This window comes from Tachysurus fulvidraco, chromosome 24, assembly GCF_022655615.1.
Source record: "Tachysurus fulvidraco isolate hzauxx_2018 chromosome 24, HZAU_PFXX_2.0, whole genome shotgun sequence".
NCBI lineage: Eukaryota > Metazoa > Chordata > Actinopteri > Siluriformes > Bagridae > Tachysurus > Tachysurus fulvidraco.
The window spans coordinates 15,825,373-15,844,375 of NC_062541.1; the positions used below are offsets into that span (position 1 = coordinate 15,825,373).

The following is a 19,003-nucleotide window of genomic DNA, read 5'->3' on the forward strand; positions in this document are numbered from 1 at the left end:
AACTCGGTGCAGTACATTTTCTTGCTTTTTTCATACATTGATGTTGAATTCTTTCGCTGCTCTATTCCCATTTACAACCGTGTAACTGATAGTCTGTAGTTTGTATTGTGCCTCGTAAGCATCTGATTTTTATTGGCGGATGGCAAACCAACTTAAGGTGCATTTACTGCCACCTACTGGACTGGAGTGTGGAGCGCATAATGGTTAGGAAGAAACAAATGCTGTTCTGCAACATACCGGTAGTAGATACTGTACCTACCGGAGGCGTGGCGGAGATAAGCGTACATACTGTACGTATTACATAATGTTCTCTGATTGGTTTATCGCTGCCATTGTACGTAGTGTATTTATTACGTCCCTGTGTCAGCGGGAAATGGTCGGACAGTCAATCAAGTGGAGCGCTTACCAAAGTCACACAACATTTTTACAGATTTTTGGAACTCAGTGCACACATAAGGCGCACCGGATTGCGCACCGGATTATTAGGCGCACGGCCGATTTTTGAGAAAATTTAAGGCTTTTAGGTGCGCCTTATAGTGCGGAAAATACTGTAATGTTTCAACCTAACAGGAAAACATGCAGCACTGGAGCTAATTTTCAAGAATATATTCCTTCAACTCATTTGGTTAAAACTTGAGATGTACTGCAAACGTCCCCTTGTTCTTTATACGGTGGGTGAAAGCTCCTGACAGGAGGAAACGGAGGGGTAGCTCCATCTCAGTGGCTCCAATTAGGGAGCAGTCAGTGCAGGAGGGAAGCCCAGCTATCATGGGCAAACACAGCTGAAAGTATTCTACAGACAGTGCTCACACACACACACACACACACACACACACACTCTCCCCATCAGCTATTCACTAGCATATGATCAAAGCCTCCCTAGACACTGCTGTGCATCTTAAGAATGCACCTGCATTTCAGGGCAGGCAGCGAGAAACAGAAAAGAGAATGTCAAGAAAGAGATGTGGAGAAAAAAAAATACCACAGATGATCGGCAGAGAAAGAAAAGAGGTGTTTGTGCATGAGAGAGACGGAGAGGGAGAAGAGGAAAAAAGTAAAATGGCTGCAATGTGTGGGGAGTCATCGAGGCCTTGTTTAAAAGGGTACTTACAGGAATATGAGGTAGTGGCACTCGCCCGTTAGCTTTGGCACTTTCGTGCATCTCACGTCGAGACTGTTTACGGTATCTATAGGGAGGGACTCCATCTCTAATGGGAGACAAACATGGGACATGGAATTAATATATAAATTATTCAGAAGTACCGTGCCACTATCCTGATACAGAAATACAGAAGATTTAATATAGAATACTTCACATCTGCAATTGGTATGTCATGAATACATAAATAAATAAACATACATACATTATATAAAGCAACTTAATAAAAAAAAAAAACCTTCAGACACAAACTGTGTAAGCAAAGAGATTCTTAAACATTTTATACACATCATACTTGGAAAAAATTCAAATTCAGCAGGCATGCACAAAGCCCAGTCAGGATGATTCGTTCCCCCTGTTGTGTCGCAGACAGCGAGCGCACGCCGGTCTGAATCGTGAACGCAGCAGCCTGCCATTTCCTGGAGCTGTAAGGATGTGGGACGCTCTGTGCCACGGCCCTGGGGAGGCTTTTATCCCCCTTGGGTACACGGTGTCCCGCTGTGCCACCACACCTCTACAGACTCTAATCTAACCCACTTCAGACACACGTTTCTCTTCTGCATCACTGCCTTTCATGTTTCTTTTAACATGGCTCCCCGGTGCCATCACTGAACTTTTCACATTCCCCCAGTCTATCCATTTCTCTGGCTGCGTTTCCTCGTTCCTTGTTCGCCTCCATAAACCGAACCATACTTCCTGCCTAGTGGAAGAAGTCAAGAGCACTAAATGATAGCATATGTTTTGCAGTGAAGGCCTATGAATACATGAGAACGCAGTGGGTTACAAAAAAATAGCGTTTTTAAAAAAAAAAAAAAAAAAGATCTGCCGCTGACGCAAATATATTATACCTGTGAGAGATCGGGATGACAATTAAAAATTGTACAAACCTCCATACAATGTACAGGACAGACAGCCCCTTTAGGTTGAGAAAAAAAATATCATTTAATGAAGGAAGAAAGTCAAATTATAGACTACAGAAGCCCAGATGTGGCTCAACTGTAAGCTCTGTAATTAGCATAAGGAATGACATTTCGAGGCTTTTGCTAGGGAGGTTAATGAGCAGATGGGGGCCACCTCAGAGGAAGCCTGGTCAAGTCCTAGTCCCACAGACCAGAGTGCCAGAGATGCTGCGCTAAGATCAACCGCATGCTTCAAAAACCCCACACAGGAAATTCGCAACAGTGATGGAGCTCTGAAAGGAAGGGAAACCCGGACGAGCTGACTTACTGCAATTCGGAGATAAGAGCAACGGGCAACGTCTACACTCATGCACGATGAGGATGATGCTGTGTGTACGTGTGTGTGAACTTACACGCTGCTGTCTGTTAGGGAGAGGGTGTCTGCATCACTGGACATGCTCTGCTGCTCACTGTCATTGGCACTGGTGGCGGGTGCCAAAGCGTAGCCGGTGTTGACGTAGTACGGATTAAACGGCTCCCTCCACGGACCGTGTCTGCAAAATAAAACAGAAATGACAGGAAATTAGTTTTTTGGGGGAAAATAAAAAATAAAATAAAAAAAACAGTTTAATGGTCATGCACACAAAGCAAATTCAATTCATGGGTAGAATATATTCCTACTAAATATTCATGATTAATTTCTCACTTCCAGAAGAAGGGAAAAAAAAACGTTTCTACATCCTTTATTCGATCGAAGAAACGCTGGCATCAAAGTGGAATTGAGGAATTCGTCAAATGACATAAAAACATAACGCGAGTGGATGGTAACAGCATCAGCCGGGATGTCTACATGGCCAACTGACCTACTGCTCCCTGGTGGTCAACAGAAAATATCCTGATAATATACTTCAAACAGGAAGAACGTTACTTAATTAAAATCATTTTAGATGTTTGGCCGAGTCGAAAAGACATATATATATATATCATACAACACATTCCACCACTAGAGACGTTTATTTATTGAGAATAATTGATAATGACGACCCAAACACATGACCGTTAATTCATCGAGTCTACGTTAATAGCTGACGCGATTAATGCTTCTCTATGCAGAGTTTTTCTATTTTAAAGGTGCACGGGTTCCAGAGCTCGAGAGGTACAGAGCTAAAACAACAACAGTGCAAAACAATCCTATTTATCTTCCATCACGTGTCGTCTATTACGGCTAAATGCGGCTAATCCTTACGCTAGTTAACACACCGAATTTCGACCGCTGTGCCGTGAAAGAGTGTAAGATTATTAAATTAGTTAAATTTAGTTACTAGAAATAATTAGCCATTGTTGAGCGCCTGTGCGTGTGATGTAGTGGTTGCAGTGTAATGGAAATAATTCTCCATGCAAGGAGGTGGCGAAATAATGACCTTGTTAATTCAAGAAAGCGTGCAACGGGTAGCGGGGTGGTGGGGGTGGTGTATATAAATAAATAAATAAATAAATAATACATACATACATAAATTAATTTTTAAAAAAGGCAAGAAAGTGTGCAACCTCATCCTAGAGCAAATTCTGACTTGGGCCCTCGAGTCAGTCATGGTCAAAAGAAGGCAAAAAAAAAAAAGAGAGCTTGAGGCAAAACAATGAAAGTGCTTTCATTTGGAATTACATTGACTGGGAATCAGACTGCACCTTGGACCTTGGTGTGTTGGGGAAAGGAAAAGCTAACCAACATTGCCATAGTCCTGAGCAAGCTTAAACAACATCTCCAAGAGAAACAACAAGAGAAAAAAAAGAGAAACTTTTGTTTTGTGCATCTGCATGAACACGCTGAGAATCAGGCAACTTTAATGACACCAAGTGAGAAGAAACAAAGTGAGAGATTAAATAGTCATTACACACAACTACACAGGAACAACTAGCACCGATGTATTATTAAAAGTCTACACACCCCTGTTAAAATCGCAGATTTCTGTGATATCAAATATCAGGTCCAAACTTTATCTATCCTTGGTGTGAAATAAAGGAAATAAAGCAAGCAGAGGGAATCAGACATTTTAGAGGAATTAAGGGCACATTTTAAATGCATTGTACACACAAAGGGAACATGAAGGCTATACAACACAACCATCGTAGATGATAACATCCCCTTCCTATAGGATCCAACTTCCGGTCAGTTTACTGTAGCTCACTACATCCACGTGAAACCAGAACAGGAAATCAACCAAATTTTGGTCTGCAGAGTCTGAGCACCTGAGATCATCATCTTTAAGGAAATATAAAGAAGGTAAACGTTAAGGTTCAGTTCTGTTACACGCAATCGAAGTCGGGGCGCTAATATATTTTCCTTTCACCACACAAACATGAGTCCACATGCTAACTGCTAGTAATAGTTTCCATTGTTACATTATATTTAACCTAATTTAGTCATCTGAGCGTCTTCTATAATGCTTAATATTCTAGAAATAATTGACTTGCTGGGGCTTGATTTAAGCAGAACAGCCAAATTTTAAATAAAGCACCGACCGAGGACCAAAGTGTAAATAGTTATCATCACTAACACTTACTGCTGTTAATTAAACACATTTGGGTGTATAACAGCTCAAACATCACCATTTACTCATTAATTCAAGTCCTTATTTTCACATTTTAATCTTGTCTGTTGTCTGTAAAGACAATAATCAAGCTTGCATGCTTAGATGTTCATATAGAGCAGCAGGAAGCCTTTATGTATGTGCCTTTATTTGCCGAGGCATTAACCACATAGCAGCAGAGTTTCGTCTGCAGTTTAGCCATCTGTGTGATTTCTGAGATGGAGTGTGTTTGATTCTTCTGACGTTGGAAGGACTAATAACCATGAGGACAAGCAGATCGATATCTTAACACTCAAACAGAAGCCCTTCAGCAAAAGGTTAAGTGATTTTTACTTTTACTGCTCTTACATTTAATACACTTACATAAACAACTTTAACCTGTGTGTGTGTTTATATAGAGAGATAGAAACATCTGCTAAAGATTGATTCCTTTAACGTACATGAACCTGAGAGTTTTTCAAGCCCTGATTTGTTCGATTCTGACCTATCATCTCAACATAAACATCAGTATTCACTGGCTGACTAACAGAAATAATTCAGTTCTGAAGACCTTCAGCTTGATGTGTTCACGCGAGACGAAACGTTGTATGTTGAGAATTGCAACGCTTTAGAACCGACGCTGACTCTTAAGGACATCAAGACTTTGGAATCGACTTCTGTCGCCAACAGAAAGCAGAACGGCGGCTAACGTGAACGTGTTAAAAACAACGTAGTCGTGCTCAGTGGTTTAGTTGACGGATTCAAATAGCTAGCCCTCTGTCCAACCCTACAGATCAACATAAACACCACAATATTTTGTTTTTGTTTGTTTTGTTTTTTTTTTTTTTGGGGGGGGGGGGGGGGGTGTCACAATGTCTCCAAAACAACGTGACTACAATTCCTAAAGAAAACATGCATTCTTGTTGCTAAAGCTGGTTTCCACATGTTACCGAGTTCGAGTGTGTGAATATTTTTTTCCACCTGGTCAACCTTTGGTTTACTTGGTCAAAAGGACAACAAAGTGGTGATTGGTCTGTTTATAAGTTGGTGAGGATCCCCAGGTTTCATTTTGTGTGAGATCTGGCTTTTTTTTATGTTGAGATCTGGCTGACTGATGAAAGCAAAGGTTTCCATGACAACCCTGCTGTAAACAGACAAACACTCGGGCCAGGGGTATAACCTGGGTGGATTGATGAGAATCGGTTATCTTTTTTCTTTAATAGGGTTATAATCATTTTTAGATGTTGCCCTCTTTACAACATAACTGCAGCGGTTATCGACCGTGGCTTAGTGTGACATGGATTATAAAGTTATTCTTGTAAATAATTAACTAACAGGCTGATATCGTTTCTGTCACAGCTATCGAAAGTGTCTTCTTATGTGAACCGCCGTGGAATGTCCCGGAGTTGTTCGGGCTCGCTGTATTTTATTGATCTGGGATATAAAACCTTGTCTCCGTTCCAGCGCGGTACAAGGGGAGTTGCGGCGTGGCGTGTGAATCACAGACGTTATATATTGAAGGAATTTGTTATGAGCCTAGGACTTGAGAGAGGGAGCGATGAGGAGGGGAGCAGGAGCCGAGTTTACTGCAGCCTCCAGTGATTATTATTTCCAGCTCTCAGCCTCATCCTCAGCCTTCTAATGATCAGAGCAGCAGGCATGTCAATATTCACAGAGCCTGTGGAGAGATGCTCCCCTGCCTTCAGCAACATCAAGCTGCGTGCCACTCTACTCCATTCCTCACCAAACAGCAGCTCATAAAATCCACACACACACACACATCGCTCTGTTCCACATAATCATTTCGGTTCACTTTTGCCAATTATTTAAATAAAGCTCCCTTGGCAGTACTTTAAAAAAAATATTTAAAAAGTGTCACCGAAAACCAATGGGGGGAAAAAGTTTAACTTGCATTTAAGAAATCCAGATTTCCAACCATTTGTGTCATCCCGTTTCTAGAGCTCCCGATGGAAGACGTAACCGTATATCACATGAGGAAGGAATCCAACTTTCAGGTTACTCATTACAAATGAGCACTAGTCCGCTGGAATTGACCTTTTATACACTCTGAAACGTTCATCGGACTGGCTTGCAGTGGTGTGTTAAATGCTAACGCTAACTAAAATTACACATGCTTTAAAATCAAGCAGGTAGTTTAGAAACAGACAGAAATGACAAATACAGAAGAACAAATCTCAGATGAATCTCTGATCGCATTTTTTTTAAAAGCGAGTAGTAACTAGCTATGAACCTTCTGACAAATATCAATAACAGAAATAAAGCAAACCGTTAGCGGAAGAACATCCGCAGTGTAAAACGCTAAACTTTCGTTTTTGGCGCTGACAAAACGTATATAATGGACTGGCAGTTAAAAGCTTTTACTTAACGTTTAGGACGGAGCGGCGTGTGCGCTGGACTGGTTCAGGATTAATTCTAACTGCAGAGCTTAAGAGATCAAATCTCACTGGATTACAAAAAGGTACAAGGATGTAACCGTCGTGCTCAAAAGTTTTCAAGATGAGTCCTAAGAAATAAAATTAAAACTTTGTTTTGCCTTCTCACTCTCCTTTTTTTTATACAAGGTATACTCTTTTTTTATCATCAAACTAAACAATCAATAAATAAAAGGAAATCCTTGTTCAAAAGTTTTCATACCTTTAACTCTTAATATCATGTATTGACCCTTTTATGCCTCCAGTTCCTGTAAATTTGCAGTTTGTGCAAGACAACCAACATGCTTGAGAGCCAAAGTGGTTCAATGGTATTGAGGTCCGGAGATTATGATGGCCGCCTCCAGACCCTTCACCTTTTCCTGCAGTAACCATTGGAGGGTAAAATTTGCCTTGTGCTTTGGATCATTATCATGTTGGGACATCCGCACACAGCCCCAAACCATCCACCAGCATGCTTTACTTTTCACTACTTTTTGTACTTTTCACTGTAGACCTTGCTGACTCCTCTCCAAACATAGTGTTTATGGTTATGTCTATAAAGTTCAGTTGTGGTCTCATCACTCCATATGACTCTGCTCCGGAAGCCGTGAGACTTGTCTTGGTGCTGCTGAAGGAGGGTCTTTTTGTGGCATGGGTGGAGTAACAGCTCTCTCCTGGTAACTCCACCATGCAGGTCATTTGACTTCACGTACCTTCTTATTGAGCTCCTTGAAACAACAACAACACTTTTTTCCAGAGCAGCCTGTATTTCTCTCGAAGTTGTTTGTGGGTATTTCTTTGCATCCTGAACGATTCCTCTGGCAGTAGTGGGTGAAATCTTTCTTGGTCTACCAGACTGTGACAGTATCAACAGAACCTGCTATTTTCCACCTCTTTATGAGAGTCTAAACAGCACTGACTGGCATTTTCAAGTGTTGAGAGATCTTTCTATATCCTTTTCCTGCTTTATAAAAAGTTCCTCTACCTTATTACGCAGGTCCGTTGGCAGTCCTTTTGTCTTCCCCGTGGTGCAGCATCCAGCCAAGTCAGTACAGCACCTCATGAGCTGAGAAACTCTTTACGCATAGACACTAATTACAATTATAATGTAATTATAACTTTTACCAGCCGTTTATAAACACACAGGTCGACACAGCGGTTTAATGTGGCCAAATTTTCAAGGATATGAAACAACTGACCAAAAGTTTAAGGTGATGTCAGTAATCATTGGGTTCATCAAGGATTCAAACAACTGTGTGATAATTAATGACTACACGTGACCACTTTAAGTAAGAAAAGATTATTTTGCATCATCATTCATGTTGTCCAAATAAATGGCAATGTTTACAATTTCTTTCAGGGTATGCAAACTTTTGAGCACAGCTGTAGGAGGTACAGATCATGTAGTGTATGCAGCATTGTTTGTAGTTTAACCTGAGCTCATTTGTCGAAATTTAAATACTAGACCCGGGGAAATTGACATCATGATAAATAGATTCCAAATATTGTGAGTGCCATCGGGTCAGACGATATAAACTGTGCTGGATTTCATATGATGTTTCCATTTTGTCTGTTTTTGTGGCCTAATATCTGAGCAGAGGAACAAAACGAAAATTCGTCTCTGATGCACGTCAGACAGACAAAGACGGGAACGGTTTATCATGGAGACGTCGCTAGACAGGAACATGATCCATGTAACTGCACTCCTGTTCTCTCAGAGCACATGCACACACAAAGCTTATCTAATTTAATAAGACAGATAATAGCGAGTAATAAAGAGTTTCTTCTAGGGAAGTAAATCTAAGAAAATTCTTAAAATTCCCCCTTAAAATTAAAGAGAAGATCCCAGTAAAGATAAAACCCTCAAAAAGGTCCATAAGTGTTAGGAGTAGTGAGGAGCACTTTAAAGGTGAGGTGTACGATGTTTGAAAGCCAATGCTGACATTTGAAATCACCAAAACAAACACACAACTAACCCTGAAAGGTTTATCTCTTTCACGCGGAAGATCTTAAGTTCTCTCCAGCGCTGGAAAGCTGATCCTATATTAACACGGGTCCTGTTTCTTGCCTTATCGTAAGCCTTTCTTCGCTTTCACTTTTTGTTTTTATCCTCCATGTCAATATTTCAATCGCTTTCTGCTAATGTCACATGCGCACTGAACACTCTCTCCGCCGCATATTGACAAGACACGCCCCTTTCTGCTCATTGGCTACACGTTTGTTTTGTTCATCAGCCTGACTCGGTTTTCTGAAGCATTTCTCAAACACCGTACACCCCACCTTTAAGAGTTTCTTTATCGGAGGAGAAAATGACTGAAAGGTGAAGAGGGAAAAGAAATGCATTGTATACAAGACTAACAGCTCTGAAACGGAGCCAAAATGTCACAGGGGCAGAAATTATATAATTTACCTCCATGGCATTTCTGCGCTGTGTTGGAGATGTTAACATTTACATTACATTTATAACATACAGATGTTAGAACTCTAATATGATCGTACAGATGTGAACATGGAAATGAAGTGAAGGATAATAAATAGACCAGATTTTAAAATCGTTCTTTTTTATTATTATTATTATTATTATTATTATTATTAACCAGTCTTCAAAAGAATGCGTCACCTAGTAACAGGGTTAAGCCCCGCCTCCTCTCTAAGATAAACGTTTTATTTTCCTTGTTTAGAGCTGCTCTGAGATCTGAGGTCCAGAATCACTCTTAAGATAAGATTCTTAGTTGGAAATGTTTAAGCTAAATTAGGAGCTCTCTGAGATCAGTCTTATAAAATCTTTATAAATACGAGCCCTGATCGTTACACGATCACGTCTCAGCGTTTAGTTTGTCTGAATCGAACATTTCCCGCTGGGTTTGTGGGGGTAAGAACGCGCAAACGAACACGACTGAGGTGAGGTGTTTACGATCCGGTTCATCCTAAACTCTAGCATGGTTCGATTTCACTGAGCAAGAGGTTTGACCCTGAATTGGCCGTAATACAGAAAGTGAATCAATCCTGCTTCGTGTTTTGGGTTCTGGACAACGTTTCTGTAGATACGAGCTACTACATAATGACATGATCTGGAGGTTTGGAAAGACTGAGTAAATACAGAAATTAAATAAACCAGTAACGTCTATCGTTATCTCGACATATCGAGTGTGCTGCTCCGTGGTCTGGGTACTTGGCTGATTATTACTTCATGTCTTCTCAGGCTTATCGACACCATTTATTTTCCCGCTTTTTGGTGTGATTCATTTTTATCTGCAGTGAAAATCAAAACCGAACCAAAAGCGTAATTTCACTCTGACTCCAGACTAATCGGTGTGAAAGCATCTCTAGATAGGCTTTGTTTTTTCTTCATCACAGTAAAGGACAATCAAAAAGAAACCACATGATCTGGTCATACGTAAGCATGAGTGATTACTCGACCGTCTCTGGTGCCAGATTTGAATCTTAAAACATTCGGTAGACGAGCCGTTTCCATTAAATCTTCTTCACTGTAGAAGGAAAACCAAACCTGGCAATATTTAAATGCAGAGATGAGCAAGAAATAAATAATAATGCGAGCTTTACCAAATATCTTAAACTATTTTCAAGTACCTCAAGTTTGCAGGATTTAGGACTGCGGTAAGATTTAAACCCTTTAACAAACCGACTCAAACTAAAGGAAGATTCCATGCACGGATTTCCTCGTCTGGGGGGCAGTGTCGTTACGGGAACATGATCCACATGGAGGTGGTGAGATACGACCTGACTCATGGATTTACGTGCACCTACAGAAACAGTGGGAAAGCGAGCGGCACATATAACGTCTGTTGCACGCACTGTCTGTCTGTCAAGTTCCCAATCCAAGCTGGAAGATGTTTAGTGACTCACATATATGCTCCTCGTGAATGTCCAAAAAAAACCTTGGATCTTACATTTGAAAGTACTTACTAATCCAGAAAGTTTAGAAGACCAGCACACAAACCAGACCTTTCAGCAGATTTAAAGGTGAGATCAGTAAGTAGTAGGGGTGGCACGGTTCACAAAACCCACAGTTCGTATCAAGGTTTTAGGGTCACGGTTTTTGCTTCTGTATGGTTCTTGTTTAACACTCCAGAAATTTCCTTCAGCATTTGATATATAGCTTATTAGCTTAATTATCCACAATTTAGGATACAGTATTAACATTTATGTAATGTAATCATGCACTAACTGAATTTAAGGACATTATTGGGACCATCTCTGAGTAAAGGCAAGGTGAGATTTTGATACAGCAAAAGAGAAGACATTGATGATGACATGCTTTTCGTTTATTTGGCCAAAAAAAAAAAAGGAGAATGTGTATTGTTATCTCTACAGGAACTTGTGAATTTTTGGCACACAAAGACTCAAACTAACTTGCATTTATCAAACTGCCAACTTCAGTGTAGCTCTTACACAAAACAAAAAAATGTAAAGAACAATAGAGGAACTCTTACAAGCTCTGTCTTTTAAACAAGTCAAAATATTTTAAACATAAATATATAATATAATGTAATAACATAATATAATGAGGCTATAACAATAGCAAAGGCCATAATCATAAAGTCAAGCATAAGTTTAACATCTTAACACAACTGTCATATTAGAAGTGTTGTCATTAGCGTATTGAATGCATTTTGCACAATGCTTGCACACAGTCGCAGTTCTATCTACTGTTTTATTTCCGTTGTCATCGTAAGTAACATGAAATCCAAAATGTTCCCACACACCGGATTTGAACGACGCGGGCGCATCCGCCAACTCCAGGCAGCCTTCATTATCTCCTCCACTTGCCAATTCTGCAGCACTCCTTACTCAACGTTTACTGTCTATATGTATGTCCGCACGAAACTCTCGAGGCAAAACTGAGCACCGGGGCCACATTGTGCATGCTTGGAACCGTGCGACGCACACACGAACCGAACCGAGACAAAAGAACCGAACGGTTCGGTTGTTGTTTCATGTACCGTGCCACCCCTAGTAAGTAGGTGGAATTCGAGATACGTTTGGAAAAGCACACATGCATGCGATCAGAGACACAATGCAAGTTTGTATAGAGAAAAATAAATAATGGGGAACCGTGTCCGTTTTATTTGTTTACCTACAAGAACGTAGACGGTCATGTTAGTGAAAAACGGCATGAATGCGGCTCGCGATGTTTTTAATAATGGTTTGTAAAATGAAATAACGAAGGGAGATTTCTGCATGTTTCCTCACGTGACTCCTCACGTCTGGGAGCCGCTACACTTGTGCATCTTTATCACAGTTTCTTTAGGCTTATTTATTCATTTGTTCAGTGGCTGCATGTAGCTTCTTTCCAAGCACCAAATATCTGCTATATAAATCATAAATGCTGCAACGTTCAGCTATTTAAAGAAAAGCCTGACGGGGAGCCCGAAAAGGCTGTTTAAAAATGAACGGTGTCTTTTCAGAATTCAAGCCAAAACACATGGGCAAAATAAAATAATCATCAGAAAACAACTTCAAACACACATTAAAAACACTAGCCAATTAAAAACGCATGATGTCTAGAGGCCATTGAAGACATTCAGAAAGCGGGTTTCTATTGTTTAAGTACATCAGGGTCACTGTAATTGTCATATTACAGATTGTTGACCTGTTCAAGAACAGTAAAGTGTCTATTATGAAGAAAAACAGTAACAGTGCGTCACAGTAAAGAGAAAGAGAGAGAAAGAGAGAGAGAGAGAGAGAGACAGACAGAGAGAGAGAGAGAAAGGGAGGAAATGTTTGGTGCTGAAGACCTTGGGACATTTCATCACATTCTACATACAAAGCTGAAGGCCTTTTGAAGAACGGTTAAGGCACAACAAGGTTACCACATCCTCTCAATCCATGTCAAGTTCCATTCTCACATCCCCGAGAGACAAAGACAAAGAACTTCACGCAAATAAATACGGCACAAAACAAAGGGGTCATAAGATGTTTGATATAGAAGTGACGTGTATTTGCGCTGCTGAGCCGTAACGTTAAAACCACCGAACGCTGACCTGAAGACTGTAGAAAGTACACCGCTTCATGGAAAGACTATTCTATAATGGCAGCATCCTCTGTGGCTTGAGGAACATGATACAGAGTTCAAGCTGTTGATTGGCCTCGATGAGCCGGACGGCAAGATCCACGAGCAAGCAAAAAGTCTTTAAAAGAACAAACAGCTAAATTACAAAATTTCATTCGTCTTCCCGCTCTGAAACAGTCGTCATTTTGCCTAAGAATCCTTCCTCAACGCTTTTCACCTGATTTACATTTCTGTGATTCAAATTTGTTCTTAAGATTTAGATTTTTTTTTTTTTAAATCTCAAATCCATTACTTTACAAATTTCCACTTGTAAGTTCAAAAGGAAAAAAGAAACAGGGAGGACAGATTTATTCAGGCTGTACTTTTTTAGAATAGAGTCACAATATTTGGGGGAAAATATTTGAGGAAAAACATCAGAATATTTAAAGAAGAAAGAAGAAAAACTTCGGGCTCATGGACACCGGGTGCACTGGCAGTGCTGGGCAACTGAACTCAAACGAACGCTTCTTGCCCCAAAACACAAAGTGATCACAAATCTGATTACATCTTCATTTATCTATCCACGCTTACTTGTTTGTATCGTCTGTTTACATTGTAGGTGTGTGTGAATGTGTGCACCTTTTAAATGACAGAGCCTTAATTTCATCGTGCAGCTGTACAATGACAAAGTATTATAAATTCTATAAAATATGCAAATTATCTTTTTTCTTTTTTAAATCATTCCAAAACATTGAGACACAGACAAACTTTTCTCCTGGAATATATGCGGGCTTTCTACGAGCATATGCTTTATATAGAGTATAAATAAAAGTCTATTGAAGAATGTTAGGAAGGACACACTCACTCACACACACACACACACTGGTGTGCTTTAACATGCCTTAACTTCACTCCTTGACACATTTTCCTTTTCTCCTCCAGCGTTAAACCTGGCTTGCACTGCCAAAAGGGAATACACGTCAAGCTATTCTACAGGAAACCTTTATTCTGGAATAACAGGCTGCCATTCATAAGACACCTGGGCAGAGAGAACACAAAAAACGCCCATCTGCATCCGCTCGCAGCATGCAGAAGCACAATCAATGCAACCCAGCCACTGCATGGATGCCCTCACTCTTAGGTAGTCCACTGGAAGGCCGATAACTTCTGAGCATGAAGATCCCAGTGTCGTTTCCGTTTGACAGGTTGATGCGGAACGCTTATAAACTGACAAGTGTGATTTCCTCATCTTGGGCAAATGATTGCTCGATACAGGAGAACCATTCTGGGGTTCTGGAGGAGATGCTCTGAAAGAAACATCCGCTGTTTTTGTACTACTACGTTTTCAGAGAATATTAGGGACATAAAAGGGGGGGGAGATGGTGTTATGATCAGTGAATGAAACACTGGTGCTTAAACGCACAATTCCAATAAAATATAGAGTAAACAACTCCTGCACTATTTGATTCCCTCATCCTGAAAAACATGGCGTTTACATGACCGCACAGGATTCGGCTGTGATATCCGGTTGCCGTTACAGTGGATTTGAAAGAAGGGTGAAGAAAAAAAAAAAGAAAGAAAAGGCTTTAATATTCTACCGATCCAGTATTCCTCACTTCTCCTCAGGAGGGTTGTACTAAAGTCCACCTCTCGTTTCATGTGCTTCCTCGGGCAGTGTTTTCGCTGGGGATGAGGCAGAAGGGGAGAGAGAGAAGGAAGGGTCTCCAAGCAGCGCTTACCTGTGTCGAGTTATATTAAATCAAGGCAGCATAATTTCTTAAAGCTCTTTGCCACTCGGCCGACGAACCACATGGACCCTCGCCGCTGGTACCAGTGTATATCAAATAAGTGATAAAAGATCTTAAGCGGCAGGTCTTTAAGATTACACGAAGCCAGTGCCCTTGACTTTATGATCAATCCTGTGAATTGCTCTACACCGTACTAAATTTGCCGTGATTGTGGAGGAAAGACATTTCACCTCACTGTAAACATGTAGATAAATAAGAAGCCAGTAAAAATGGATTGCCTCTAAAAAAATAACCTGTAGAAGTGAAAGCCTTCTGTGCTTACCTGTACTCACGACTGTCCTGGTATCTCTTGCTGTTAGCTGCCCGTTGCGGCGCCGTCTCCAAGAGGAGCTTCTGGGTGAGCCGATTGCTGGGTGTTGGGTCGCTCTCACCGTTTTCCTCTGTCTCTTGCTCGCACCTCCACTCTTCGTCTTCGTTCAGCGTGGGCAAGTAGCCGGGCAGCACCTTCCCGTTCCCTGACACAGAGCTCTGATCACTGTACAGCTTGGGGCTCTCGCCACCTGTCCTGGTGTATTCCAAATAAATGTCAGATTTGAGAAACAGAGGGTACGTGTTCTCCTCCATCACGGCCTGAATTTCTGTCTGGGCCTGGTCGAACATGGCCGGGTCAATGTGCAGCTTCATCACACAGTCCTTGATGAAGCTCTTTGTGGCTGGCTTGATCTGGCGGGACACAATGCCATTGCTGTCCAGGATGTACTTCTTGTAGATGGCCTTCGCCAGCTTCAGCTTCTTCTCCTCGTTCCCCTCGCCGGTGTCCTGCTTACGGAAGCCGCTGCAGGCAAACCAGAAATCAAGCACGTCGGCACATTCCTCCTGCTTGAGGAAGGTGCGAAACAATTGGATTCCATCCTGGTCATCCAGCAGCGAATGCAGCGACTCTGCCCATTTCAGATAGGGCGGCGTGGGTGAGGCGCTGCCCTCAGGCTCGTAGCCCAGGTCCAGGTCGGGCCGTCTCGGCGTGGCTATGGAGGCCTCACACCTGAGGCTCTCACTCTTGATGGAGTAGATGCCCAAGCCGTACGGGCGCACGTCACCAGACACCAGCTCACCCTCCTCACCCGGGACAGGGGGACGGGGCGCATCCTCAGTGAAGCTGCCCCCAAGGTCCGCCAGGTACGACTTCTCTTTCACACTCATCCTTACTACGTCCATGCACCCGTTCCCAGCTCAGACCACGCTCTGGAACAATCAGATCCAGATTTCCTCTAATGCCACTGTGAAATAATTCCTCCTAAAGGGAAAAAAAGAAAAAAGAAAACAGAAGTAAAGTAAAACATCAGTATGTGCAATGTCCTGAACTTTTTTGGAAAATAACAAGCACAACACTATTCCACCATATGTGCAACAAGAAATCAAGCATTCAACGAGCTGTGCATAATAAACCTTCTGAACGATAAGAGATAAGAGCGCACCAGGGAGCGAAGACAATTATCAGTAAAACCTATATTTAACCAAGCATTTAAACAAAAGCCCGTTAAGCAACAGACACTGGCAGTCATACTGAAACACATAAGACTTTCTAACAATTGTGTGCGAGATAAAACATCGGTTCTTATCTGGACGTTATTCACCTTGAGTTCTGCGTCTCGTCTCCTGTAGCCCGTACGCAGGGATCACCTTTTTTGTGTAATGTGGCAACATCCAGACCGATCAGAATACGAAAATGCTTAAGCAGCAGGCTAGATTTTGTTTGCAAATGTAATCGTTTAACAAATGAGCCTTAAAACCGTGTTGTTTTTATAACAAAACTGCACCTAAGGAAGATTAGATAGAGAGAATCTTCACTCCTAAAGCACCTTGACGTAAACCGGTCTAACTGTGACTGCTCCTTGCTTTGCAGAAAGGACTATTTGAAGTCTTCAGACACCTTAAGATGGTTATATCTGATCGTATCTGATCTACGAAGCAGGGGTTCAAAGAGCTCAACTCTATCTGATATACAACCACTATACTTTCCTTTCAAGTCCTACCTTCAAACTACTACACCACTATTAGCAAAGTGAGAAAAGCTTCATATAATCCTCCTCTCTCTCCTCCTCACAAAAACAGAACACTCTGTGTCATAGAATCAGAGCATAAAAACAACAACAAACACAAACAAACAATAAGATGCAAATAAACTAGCCTTGCATTACCAGCACCAAAATGCCAACAAAAAGAGACTTAATTTGCACTGTATGGTATTTATATACGTATATAAATTAAAGATAAACAGTTAAACACCTTTCTCGACCGAAGTAGATTATAACTGTTCAAACAATAAGTGTTTGAATTCAGGTGCTAAACTAGCCAGCCTGCTAGCTAAGTTAGCCACAAACACAACAAGCTAGCTTCATTCTCATGTCATCTTCACTTTATAGGACTTGTTAACATTTTAGTTGATGTTATTTTGGTCAAAGCGGGTTAACGAAAAATAGAAGAAACACAAAAATGATCCAAACCGCTGCCTTTTTCTCTCTCGGACTAGTAGAACAAGCATTCGAGCTGTTAGCCGGGGTTGCTAATGTGGCTAACCAGCTAACAAGGCTGGCTAGCTCGCTAGCTCGTTAACTTGATACGAGTCTTTTTTGGATTGTGTTTTCGCGTGCAAGTCGGTAAGTAAGTCAGAAAGTGGACGCGACGCGGTTAATCTCGCGTTAATTTAAATGTAAAAACGCATCTCAGACGACTCCAGATCCAGAGCGAGTGTGATACAGACGGACAGCGCGTCCGGTGGTTTATTATTTTTCTTTCCTTAAAAGACTCCCGATACTTTGTTGCTCTTTTCCCCGACGACATTACAGCACTCCCTGCGCTCCCCTCCCTGCTCCCAGGCGCTTTGAAGTGAGCCCCACATTCACTGCATTCATGTCTTTGGCCTCGGAGTCTCCACAGCACAGTAATTGATGGGGGAGGGGAAGAGGAGAGAAACAAACTCCACACACACACACACACACACACACACACACACACACACACACACACACACACACACACACACACACACACACACACACTCTCTCTCTCTCTCTCTCTCTCTCAAACACACACACACACACACACACATACATACACTCTCTCTCTCTCTCTCTCTCTCTCACACACACACACACACACACACACACACACACACACACACACACACACACACACACACACACACACACACACACAGTGAGAAAGCCAGGCCCTTCCGCAGTCGAGCGACTAGTGTGCAACTTTAAAACACTGATTTTAAGCAGGCTTTTGCGTTCCGCGTTTCCTGACGCGTCGACCAAAAAAGGTGCGCCTCGATGAAAACCTCCACTACGATTCAAGCACAGTACATTTCATCTCTTGCTTGCGCAGAACCCCGAGATCCTTGAGCCAGCCAGGGAGGGAGGGAAAGAGGAGAAGAAAAAAAGTACTCCGTAACTGTACCTGTGCGAAGCCACTTTGCGTTTTGGAGCGCATCGGGAACAGCGCGGCGATGTGCGGCTACATGGGAAGCGTGACATAGGTGCGAGGTACGGACTTTAAAAATAACAAAGGAAACAGTCCTTTCTCCACCTTTCCATAGCAGTCTCTCACTCCTGTGCCTCAATCCGTGTGTGTGTGTGTGTGTGTGTGTGTAAGAGCGAGTGATGTGTAGCGCCGCGCGCGTTCACAAATCACACTGCCGCCTGGAGAAAAAAGGAATACGAAGGAAAGTGTGTGTGTGTGTGTTAAATCCATCCAAGACATTAAAATATTCATAAATCAGTTCTAATCCTAATAAATAAGATCCACGTTTTTGAGCACAATTACACAAAAAAGAACTAAACTTGGACCAACATAAACCCTATACATTATGTGCCTTCAGTATCTATCTTTCACGTGAAATTGTTGAAAGATTTGAAGCACATAATTGGGACACACACATTTCTAAGTGAAGGTTTTCTTTACTCTCTTTAGTAAAGGTTTATTTCTTACTCTCACAAATTTCTAGAATGTCTTTGTACACTGTAGCTTCACTTGAACTCAAACACTGCTCCAGCATAACAATTCCCCACTACACATAGCACAGTGGTCCATGAAGTCAAGGTGGAGTGGAAGAACTCGAGCGTGCCTGACCTCGACCCCACTGAACACCTTTGGGATGAACACCGGACTGAACACCGACTG

The 19,003-nt window shown here is 41.7% G+C and overlaps 1 protein-coding gene across 5 annotated transcripts in view; it reads right to left on the reverse strand.

Annotated features, from left to right (window-relative positions):
* The window catches only part of axin1 (axin 1), a 38,665-nt gene that overhangs the window by 9,995 nt on the left and 9,667 nt on the right, over positions 1-19,003 (reverse strand). The window contains exons 1-4 of one of the 5 annotated variants that reach the window (XM_027173864.2): positions 18,281-18,875; positions 15,141-16,112; positions 2,472-2,612; positions 1,112-1,208 (exon numbers count right to left, since the gene is read on the reverse strand). In XM_027173864.2, coding sequence (XP_027029665.1) covers positions 1,112-1,208; positions 2,472-2,612; positions 15,141-16,033 — 1,131 coding nt within the window. In that variant the 5' untranslated portion in view covers positions 16,034-16,112; positions 18,281-18,875. Of the gene's footprint in view, positions 1-1,111; positions 1,209-2,471; positions 2,613-15,140; positions 16,113-16,452; positions 17,865-18,280; positions 18,876-19,003 lie in introns of those variants that run through there. The other 4 variants (XM_047807985.1, XM_027173863.2, XM_047807986.1 and 1 more) reach the window with 4 other exon arrangements.